This window comes from Porites lutea, chromosome 2 (assembly GCF_958299795.1).
Source record: "Porites lutea chromosome 2, jaPorLute2.1, whole genome shotgun sequence".
NCBI lineage: Eukaryota > Metazoa > Cnidaria > Anthozoa > Scleractinia > Poritidae > Porites > Porites lutea.
The window spans coordinates 50514578-50525891 of record NC_133202.1 but is presented as its reverse complement, the minus strand read 5'-3'; the positions used below and the strand labels follow the sequence as shown (position 1 = coordinate 50525891).

The 11314-nt window shown below is 38.9% G+C and overlaps 1 protein-coding gene across 1 annotated transcript; it reads right to left on the bottom strand.

The window, feature by feature from the left end:
• Positions 1–2910: 2910 nt before the first annotated feature.
• Positions 2911–11191, bottom strand: LOC140928948 (ubiquitin-conjugating enzyme E2 T-like). The gene is made up of 6 exons (XM_073378749.1): positions 11020–11191; positions 10201–10270; positions 8820–8925; positions 5298–5396; positions 4252–4356; positions 2911–3512 (listed from the first exon to the last, which is right to left on the bottom strand). The coding sequence occupies exons 1-6, from the start codon at positions 11126–11128 to the stop codon at positions 3336–3338; spliced, it is 666 nt and encodes a 221-aa protein (XP_073234850.1). The 5' UTR covers positions 11129–11191; the 3' UTR covers positions 2911–3335.
• Positions 11192–11314: the final 123 nt, after the last annotated feature.

The following is an 11314-nucleotide window of genomic DNA, read 5'->3' as shown; positions in this document are numbered from 1 at the left end:
CCACTCGGCTATTTATAACCAACGTTTCAAATACCACGTGGCCTAAAAGAACAGAGGGGTTCCGGAGACGAGAATAGGAACGTTAGATCCGACAACGGCGACGTCCATGAAAACGTCGCTGAAAACGTCCCTTTCAAACTATTGCGCGATGATCACAAGTCGTCCTGCTACTTAAAAGTAGGGAATTTAGGTTGGAGTTGAAGAGAGGGGACCGCGCCCGCGTCCAGAAAAACATGGTAGAATTTATCGCCTTGCTGTTGCTGTTCTCAAGTAAACTTAGCGTGGTTGTGCGGGAACGGTAAAGAAATGTACAAGAAAGCATGATGTAGGTGCAGAGGTTTGTTTTGCTCACTAAACCTGTCGCTTTTTTCGACGTTCCTGTTACCGTCGTCGTAGTAGTTTCGTAAGGTCCCCAATGATCGGTAAGTACGCTCATGCAGGTGAAAGTTGGCCTTGGGGACGAGGTTGGTCTCAATCCTGATTGGTTGACAAGAAATTAAACCTGCACGTCACATCAGACGGCGAGGCAATACAAAATATACCCGGTATGTTGTAGATTAAAATGAAATTCGGGATAAAATGGCTTAAATCTAGGAAAAATCTCATTTTTTTGCTCTTAGCCGTTATTATTCATGACCACGGATTATTGGAGCCAGGAAACAAAGGAATTGAGAATCAGCCAGGGGAAAATTTTTTTATTCTGAATTTCATTTTGAGTTACAACATTTATTTCCGTCCAGTACTTATACCGTAAAATTCCGAAAATAAGCCCTGCAAATATAAGCCCCCCCAGACTCGTAACGCAAAAAACCCTCCGTTAAATCGCCCCTCCAAAAATAAGCCCCCCGGGGGGCTTGTACTTGGAAATTTCCCTTAAATACAAAGAAAAACAAAGCAAAAACGGTAAACTTCCTTCCTACTATAAGGCTAGCTCAATCGATTTGAAACGCAAATTCCCCTCCGTATATAAGCCCCTCCAAAAATAAGCCCCTCTAAAAGGGCCTTTAAAAAAATATAAGCGCCTATTTAAATTTTAATAGGTCTCTGATTAATAGAAGGAAGAATACATATTAGCTATTAATCATAAATCTTCAACCAGTTTTTCAATATCCTTTAGCCGGACCAACGCGAGGTAAATCCTGGGCTAACGACGTAATATACTGGTTTGATACTGGGTGACTAGGTATTGACCAGGATGTCCCTTCCTTGTAATTTCCTTAACACCACCAGCGGGAAGGTCCACATCTGAAGCACTGAGTAATGTGGCCACTGGTTGGTATGGCCTTGAAAGCTACTACATGTTTGACGGGTTTTTCTTCGTTAAGTAATGGCGCGTTCAAAGTCGACTGACTGAGGCGCCTTACTTCATCAGCTGGCAAAGGTCACTTAGGAAACAGACCATTTCCTAGTTTCCAGAACCCTCACGTTCGTATTTGAATGAGTTTCCGCGACAAAGTGCGCAACCTAGTCCCAGGGCCTCTTTTTTTCCGTCCCCTATATAAAGAGAAGGGTAAAGACAGACACTCAGAACGAGGCTGTGATCGCGTGATCCTCCGCGCCCACTCAACGCTGAAAAAGGGACCTTGCGATACACTTAGGTCTTCAAGCAACCACAACGGCCACGAACGAGCGAGAAAGTGAAAAAAACAACTCATCATGTGAATCTCTCGTTTTGATGACATTTCGTTGCCGTCACCAAACGATGACTTGTTAATCCTGTGGTTCCAGGGTTCCATTTATTCATATGGAAATCACTGTGTCATCACTATGTAAAGTTCAATGCAACTATATAGAAGGAAGGTGAAGAATGATCATCGCAGTAAATTTTTCCAATTTAAGCAATTGGAAAGAAGAAGCCTGAAAAAAAAATCAGGGCTTCAAAAATGAATTATTTCATATATACTTCACATTATGTAGAAGGAGTTCTTTGAATCGGACTTAAGGCTTGGCCTCGAAGGCCTATAATAAGGGTATGAAAATGCGGGGTTTTAGAGGTGAAATTCGGTGGCGGAGTTTCGTCTGAACATATTAATTCACTTTTCACACAATATGGTGTCACAGATAAATTGACAATTATTGAGCCGAATTCACTTGTTGTCACGAAACCTCCAAACACCATCGGACATCAAGGGACGTCATGAGGACATCCAGGAGTCACCTCGGGTGAATCGCAGGCCACGGAGACGCCAGTTTTAATATTTGTTTTTCACCATAAATTCAGCTCTCAGTCAGCTTCGAAGAATGAATATTTTCAATCACGTTCACGTGCCATCTGTTTAACCGCTACGTAGAATCAAGGGAAGACGCACAATTGTAACAGAAGTAAGTGAAAACACAGGGCACCCAACTACTGTCTTATGTAAAATATCTTTCCGCAGAAGCAAATATTGCCTAGAATTTTCTATAGCTCGAGGAGGGCTAAAAATTTCTAGATGACCATTAAATTCACGTTAACTTTTTCGAAACTTATCTAATAAATTCGCTACGATTTTCTTAAGTTTGATTTTTCACATTTCACTCCCCAGGTTAGGCTGTTTTTGTAGAAAAAAGAAAACCCAAAATTTTCGGATTCAAAAATGTGATGGAGAGAGGAGTCAGAAAAAATCTCACTTTCGTAATAAGTTACATTGCATCTAAAATATTCGGTAAAATAATACTGAAGCCCTTGTAATTCCGAAAAGACTCAAGCTCCCCTAGGATGACTGAAGAGGACCAGATTTTATAGCGCCGCTTAAAATGCAGTTCCTAGAGATCTAAAAGTACTCTGGATAGCCTAAAAAGTGTTTTAATGTCTTTAGGAGGAAACCGTCGTTGGGTGCCCCTGAAAACAGCATTGTTTTGGATTTATTTCTTTTTATAGTGTTCACCTTCTCCTACTTTTCACTGCAAGATTATTTTCAGTTGGTGCAATCGATTGGAACAAAATCATTTATTAATAGTCGTACAATTCTTCAGCAACAGAAACACAACATACATTTTAGTACGGCACAAAAATGTTCCACATTATCCTCTGCAAGAGACGTGTCCTCAACATCATCGTTATTTTCACGATAGAAAACATACTACACACTCAGCTTCTTTGAAGAAAGAACCCAGATCTTTATGCTGTTGACTTGTGTCAATTTCGTTTGGCTTTCTCTAACTGCCACTTGTTTTGAAAAAATAGTTTTTACCTCTATCCTTCCGTCGTAAACCACGTCTAGAAGAACCGCACTATTCTTATCCTTGGTTATATAATTATTGGGATCAAATCAAAGAGGTTCTTTCTTTTCATTTTGATCATAATCTACAATAATTATTTACAATATCACTACCATTTCTTAATTAATCATGAATTATGCATTAGCTTGTTTCAGAATTTTGCATTCACTAGGGAGGCGTGCAGAAGAGCCTCTCTTGGTACCCTGGGTGCGGCAAACACGGGGATTATTTTCAGCATTTTCTTCGTCACTACTGTCCTCCTCTGAATCACTGCTGCTCTCTTCATTACCTCTTTGGCCAACTAAAGAGCCCTACATAGAGAAAAAAAACAACTTACTTAATACAGTTTAACTTTGCATAAGCCACCAACCAAAAGCCAATACTGATCTCCTTGGGAAGGAAGTTGCTTATGAGACTGTAACGTCGAACCACAGGGGTCTCTGCCAGGAAAAAATCTGATTATCTACTTATTCAAAGAGAACTTGTTGCTTTCAGTTTCTGATAATTGTAATATGGGCGTTGTCTTGCTGTCTCTAAGAGATCCTCTATAGCCTCAAGACTCGATAAAAGTCCCATCTGGTAGTCCGGGACAAGCAGGTTTTCTTGCTGGGCAAGTAAGTTTTCTAGCTTACTTGACCAATGGGCAAGAGTCCAGGCAATTTATCCTCGAACAAAATCTTTAACTAAGAGGAGCAGGAAGTGGCCCTGGGAAAGCAAAAATATGTAGAATGGCTTGCCCAGAAGACAAGCTGGAATTTAATATTTTTTTTTAATCGTGTAGCCTGATCACAGTATAGAAAGACATTAGTCTGGAGAGAGGCATCCCTTCAACTTCAGCAGATTCCATTCAGGCAACTAACTGTAAATAATGATCTAATACATACCCCTTTTTGAATAAACATAGTCTGTTACATAGCTGTTATTTAACCAAAGAGTTTCTGTATGTAACATAGTTTCATTTAAGAGGTAATGGCAACGTTTGATAGCATTCCAAATGTAAACAAATTCTGTTAATAACACAAGTTGCTAAACTACAGCTGTATTTACTACCTTCACTGATGCAGCTGCAGATATCTTATGGCCTGTTGCATATTTTTGAGTCCACTCCTTTGCTTTTTGAAGAAATTGAGGCCTGTTGAATTTGTATTCCTCAGACTGAAGAGAAAGCGACATTAAACCTCCATTAATGAATGTATTTAAATGGAGGCTTATATCCAGCCAGGAGGGCTTATAATTGGATGTATTTTTTTGTTTTCAGGGCCTATAGGGGCTTTAATAAGTTCTCCTCAATTGTGCCGTAGGAAATCTAAAAAGAAGTTCTGACCACGATGTTTCTTTCAGTCACACACTCAGGCAACAAGGAAAAAGAAGTCCAAGTTTGCCCAACATAAGTCAAACCAAAGACCTTCACGTTACTAGGCAAAATGCTCTACCAACAGGGTGCAAAAAAAGTCAGTTTTACAGCCTGCCATTCGGGCAAGCTGTAGCTGGCATGTACTAGCCCATAAGTCATTTCAACTAGCCGCAAAACCCTTTTTGATTAGCAGGATTGATTAAAATCCTTCTGTAATTTGAATTTCCTCCCAAAACAGCACTTGCCCATCGGGCAAGTTGAGAACAAAAATCACTAGCCCAATAGCAAAATCCACTAGCCCCGGGCTATCGGACATGACTTTCTTTGTATGCTGACCAATGAGCAACAGGAGACGGTCACTATGAGTCTACTGCTAGTCAGGCGCATAACCAATGGTATTTTTTTAATGCACAATGGTGAATTTAAGCGTTAAGAATATGAGAATTTTTTGACTTCAGTCAGTGATGCTGGTGACTCAGAAAAAATTTGAATTTTTCTATCAGAAGTCAAACCTATGAGCTTCTGACTACCAGCCCAAATGCTCTACCACTGAGCTACAGACTTGTGAGAGTCTTGGGTCATGTGACAAACATGATACACTATGTATGCTGATTGCAAATAATAATAATGTGTTGATATAACAGTTGATAAGTTAAATATTATGTGATAGCCAAAAATGCATGTCATATCACGAGAAATGAAAACCACTGATGTACAAATTTTGTAACAATATTATAATTACAATTTCTGCCACAAGTGGATCATCAGGGTTTGGTTCTGCCATAAGAAGCTGTATTGACGTTAGCACTGTTGATATGTTCAATGCTGGTTTCCATGCTCCCTAACAAAATTAAGCAGACAACTTAAATGATGTATTATATTTTGAACACGAAAAATAAAAGCATTTCCCATGAAAAAATAAACAGAACATGACCTTGAATTAGAAATAGTACATTTATTTTTTAGTATATATGACACCAATTTTTTTCAAACTGACTTTGGTTCTTAGATAAGTTTAATTAATGATTCTGAACTTTAAAAACGTGTCTCCTAAAATTTTCTGGAGTTTTGTGCACCCAAGAAGTGCTCTTTCAACTTCAGAAATGTCACAGATTGTGAATGAGTAAAGGATCAAGAATAAGGCTGATGACATCATGTTCATTTGCTCAGTCTTTGCCTCTGATTCTGGTAATTTTTTGTTTTGTTTTGTGGAATTAAGGGATAACTTGACTGTGACCAAAAGTACAGCAAAGTTGATGCAGATTCTGAAGATGGTTGGTGAGTTGTCGACAACAACAATCCTATTTGCCGCCATTTTGTAAATTATTCTACATTCTTGCAGATCTTTCTACATCACATTGACTAATTTGGCCACGCAGTAGGGCAGACATTTTGGAGAAAATTTGCGGTGTTTTGAAGACAAAAGATAAATTTTGCAAGATTTTTGATGAGTTTAAATGTCGGATACATATCTACACATATTTAAGAATTTATTAAATAAATAAATAAATAACGTCTTTATTAAAAAGCATCCGATAAAATTACATATCTGATGTTACAGTAAAAATATATATTGATAGAAAAAAAAAAATTACAATGATTAAGACGAATAAAAAAGATTAAATTGATTAAAAATACATATGGGGTATTTACACAGCTAGATTATATTTAAAAATTAATCTATTAATAAAGCTATCTTTGAAACGTTCAGTGTTAATGCTGGGCCTGACAATGGATTTCCTTCGAAAGTTTGCAATACAGTCTTTGTACCTTGGGAGCAAGCTTTTTAATGGATGGTCATCGCGTTTGAGGTTATAAAAAAGGCGTCTGTCGCTTTTCTCGAAAAGTTCATATATGTTGTAATTGACCGACGTATAACGCCTCTTATAGCATCTTTTTAAAAACCTTTGTATAACAGTAAGTTCGGAAACACTTGCAGCATAAACTGAAAGACTGTATAATAACTTAGGGATCACAATTGAATTAAAGAGGTGGTCTATTTCATCTTGTGTATATCCTTCTTTACGTAGGCTTCTGATGACAAATAAACACTTGTTGGCTTCATGGAGCTTGGCCTTGACATGCAAGCCAAACTTACAATTACCTTGAATTGTGACACCTAATAAAGAGATGTTATTACATTGTTTGATATTGTGAGACATTGGGTAGACTGTTGAATTGCCTCTCTTATGCATAATTAGCTCCTTACATTTACTAGTGTTACAATGCATGTCACTTGCAACAGTCCAATCCATAAACTTGGACAAGGCAATGTCAGATATATCCGGGGAATCTTTAGTAATCGTGACTAAGACGGTTGAATCGTCTGCATATTTAAACAAGGATATATCTTTGTACCCATCTATCTCTAGGTCATTCAAAAATATGTTGAAAAGATATGGGCCACTGACACTTCCCTGTGTTGTTCCCTTGTTAACGATTTTCCACTGGCATGTCAAATTATTAAAAATCACCCTTTGTTTTCTACCTTCAAGAAAGTTGGCATACCAGTTAACAATGAATGAATCAAGTGGACTATGTTTCAGCTTTTCAACTAGAAGATTGTGTTTAACGTTATCAAAGGCTTTAGAGAAATCCATCGTGAACATTCTCACCGCTAAGGTGTCCCGTTTATCCAATGCCGCAAGAAATGTATGTTGCATTTTCAACAGAGCGTTAACACAACTTCCACCTGAACGGTACGCAAATTGAGAATTAATCAGATATTCCTCCATGCACCTCTTGTTAAAAATGTTATACACTGTTCTTTCAAACGTTCTGGCAATAACTGGAGTAACATTGATTCCTCTAAAGTCCGCATATTCGACTGGTGTCTCGACTTTTGAGAGTGGATTGATGTTAGCCTCCTTCCAACGACTTGGCCAGATCTGCCGAGCAAGAGATAAGTTCCATAAATTCTCAATCACTGGGGTAAATATCTCAGCATAATCTTTCAATATCCAGAAAGGAATCCCATCAGGTCCGGTGGCAGTACGCTTTATTCACGATAAGGCAATAAACACTTGAAATGTAGATAGTTGTGGAGCAGGGGTGTTCACATCAATCTTGGCAGGAACTGGTTTAGAATATTCCCTATCAAAGCAAATGTTGCCAAAATAATCATTTAAACCAATGATGAAATCTTTATCTGGATCGGAGCTGCATTTGTCTTTACGCATGGACAGTCGATCAACTTTCCTCCACCAGGCTCACAATCCAAGTTTCCCAGACGCTAAAGCTCGGCGATTTTCAGCTATTAGTCGTCCTATCTTCTCCGTCAGTTCAGTTAGGTCTCTCCTGCCGCCTTTTCGAGATCTTGTTTTTTTCTTCTTCAGGAGCGATTTCACTAAGGGACTCATCCACGGAGGGTCTCTAGAAGACATTCGAATCGATTTTCTTGGAAAACATTCGTTCATTAATTTCTCTAAAGTAGAGTGAAGCGAGTTCACCGCGGTATCGAGGTCAAAGTTATCATTAACGTGATTCCAGTCTTGTTCGAGGAGCTTACGGTGAAACATGATTTTGCGATGCTCTCGGTAATCACGCATTGTGCAACTAATTCTCAAGGGCTTTAGTTTCACACCTGCTGGTAAAATTACACCTTCATGGTCTGTTTTCATTTGGGCGACAATAGGATAACACCTAGAAAAGAGAGCTTCATTGTTAGTCAAGCAATTGTCCAAAACAGAATTGCCTCGAGTTGGAAAGTCAACCAGCGCTTTTAAACCAGATAAATTCAAAAGCTTTTCCAAGTCAAGCCGGTTGAGGTCTCCTCCACATAGCACTAGTCCACTCGGATGACACTCGAGAAACTGATCTACAATGTCCGTGATATATTCAATTAAGTCGTCTTCCTGGTATTTAGATCTTGGTGGATGATAAATACCACACATCAACATATGATGGCCCGATGGTAATTCAATTTCCAGACTGATGGACTCAAACAACTCCAATAAAAACAACAAGAAAATCTTGTTATAAGTACCTTAAAGAGAAAGTCACAGCTTACATGTAAGTAATAATTATAATTATTACTGTCCAGTTTGCAACATTGAAGTACTTCATGTCTTGTGTTTACTTAATTGAAGCTTATTAATTAATTAAAGCCGGTCATTGTTTTTTTTTCTCAACACATGTAGTTTCTCAAAAAAGTTTCAAAGCTATGATGACTACTACAGTAAAATACATTTTTGTATCAAGTTAAAATCTTTTCAGACTAATGTTCCCTAATAAGCATGTTTTTACAGTTTTTTGTGTACATTACCTTGGGAGGCATTTGAAGGGTGTCAAGGCATATACGCCCATTGCCATCAATATTGGGGTGGTAGATTTTTGTTACAAACTTCACTTTTGGTGGATAGAATGGATACCTGCAATTTTAAAAAAGCAATGAATGATACGCACGGACATGGTCAATACGGTTGCCCAGCATCTTTATTCATAGACACTCTGATAAGGGACACTGGGGCGGCATCCACCAGCCAACTCTCAATCTGCATGGACAATATGCCACTTCCACATTTCCCATAATGCACCTTATTTGCCCCCAAAATTTTGCATAAGGATTGTTTTCAATTTCTCTTGGGATGTCTGTAATACCCAGGAGAAATGAAAAACAGAGGTTATGCAAAATTTTGGGGGGCAAATAAGGTGCATTATGGGAAATGTGGAAGTGGCATAATTATTGTCCATGCAGATTGAGAGTTGGCTAGTGGATGCCGCCCCAGTGTCCCTTATCAGAGTGTCTATGAATAAAGATGCTGGGCAACCATATTGACCATGTCCGTGTGTATCATTCATTGCTTTTTTTAAATGAATGAATGATACAAACAATCTTTCATTTACCATTGAGGGTTTACAATCTTGCACTTGCTACCCACATCATGCAATGCATAAAGTACAGCTTTTGTTAAACCCATCTACAATAGGTGGGCGCGGGGAAGGTGCCTAGTCAAACTGAGTGAGTTGCGAGTGATTCAGGAAGGTAACCATGATGATCCTGAAGTGGCAACCGCCAGGCGCTGTCACATTGAGTGTGACCTCAGTGGAGAGTATCACAGACACTTACCAAAGGACATCCAGATGGAAGGGAGGGCTGGGCACAAAAACGGCTAAATTAAAAAGCTACTGCACGCAGCGCAAAGGCAACATGGGAGAAATGATTGACATCAGCAAAAGCACTGTAAAATTGCTAGATCAATGCTAAATATAAGGACTTTTAAAGAATGTGTGAACCCTGTACAAAACATACTACTTTGTTGAAAAATTAAAGTGCCATAAAATATGTCCCCTAAATGTGTTTCCTCTCAAATTTCGGGTGTAAGATAATTTTCATGTGCTCTGTCAATTTTTGGCATCAGCAAGATTCCAGCCCAATGTTTGAAGGAAGTATTGGTCATGTGACCTCTTATTACAAGTGGCCTTTTATTACATCACACTCAGTCTCACTGAGTTGTTTTAAGTTTGCTCTGAATTTTAAGTGGGCAACAATTTTGCTCTCACTCTTGTGTTTTCATCTCTCAGTTAGCACTTCACCCACCTTTGTTTGTATTTCTTGGCACCTTTTTATTGATACTTGTAAAAAGGCCTGATTAGAATTTTCCCAATTTTTGAAGTAGAAGCTAACACTACAGTCTTACACTCACCTCTCAGGGAGATGTATTTCTAGTCTGAAAGAACCTCCAGCGTAAGGAGTTCCATCTGAACCAACAATTTCTGGAAAGAGAAAAAAGCGCCTAAAAAACAGTCTAATACACCCACTCAGCACCCACACATACACCAAGGGACTAAGGGGGAAAGGGGGTAATTACATGTGACCAAGACAAACTCAGACTGGTATGAGTTTGTATCGATCTCCATATATTTCTTTTCAAGCATTTACATTGGGTAAGCCTAAAAATGAACTCAGACCGGTCTGACTTCGTCTTGGTCACTGACCCGACATGAGTTACTGTCGTACCAATCTGAGACTGTACCGTTCTCATGTAAAACAGAAACTAATCTCAGACTAGGTCCATAAATAGCATGTTTCTTCATATAGCTCCATCATTTTTGCTTTTTCTTAGCAAAATAGGAACACTGCTATGAATACCTGCAAACAGTTCACGGTATTGGGAATTGTCCCTTTCTATGCGCCCCAGCATAGGGGAATAGACCAATAGGTAGGTTATGAAAAAAAAATTAGAATATTTACGGGGTATGCCCGAGGGGGATGTAGCGGTTGGTTAAACAAGCATAATTTTCAGAGGTTTAATTCGTCTTTCCCTGGACTGGGGTGTGATGCTCGAAATACCAAGTCACTACATGCACTGTTGTGTCGTTCAATTCTGTGAAGCTTAAGGGATAGGGATTATTGTGCTGTGTTCTTTGTGACGTAACTTGAAACTTGCTATTCACTTGGTAAACATGTTGCACCAGCCAGTTTGGATGGATGAAGAAACCTAAGGTGTAAGAAATAAAAAAACCTGCTTGAAGCTTGTCAATTTGGTCATCAACCATCCAACATGAGATTCCAGGAGGAGGTTCTCTCGACAAAATATCGAGTTCGCGTTTCATACGAGTGGCTCTTTGCATCCTAACGCAAGTACCAGAGATGCGATGATACAAACTTTCAATGAGTTAAACTACAGCGTCGCCATGTTCGAAAATAAGCGCGAAAATAGAGCTCGCCGGGAAATAGCATTAACCAATCGGTAGTCTTGGATTTACTCACATGACTAGATCCCAGGATGTATGCGCCATCCGCAAAATCATCCGCAA

Bases quoted from the DNA above. Each gene is read 5' to 3' on its own strand.
- LOC140928948 (XM_073378749.1), bottom strand. From the start codon at position 11,128: ATGCAAAGAGCCACTCGTATGAAACGCGAACTCGATATTTTGTCGAGA. The intron at 10,271-11,019 runs GTTTTTTTATTT...TTCTCTTTCCAG, and splicing joins AATTGACAAGCTTCAAGCAG to AAATTGTTGGTTCAGATGGA. The intron at 8,926-10,200 runs GTGAGTGTAAGA...TTAAAATTGCAG, and splicing joins GAAATACATCTCCCTGAGAG to GTATCCATTCTATCCACCAA.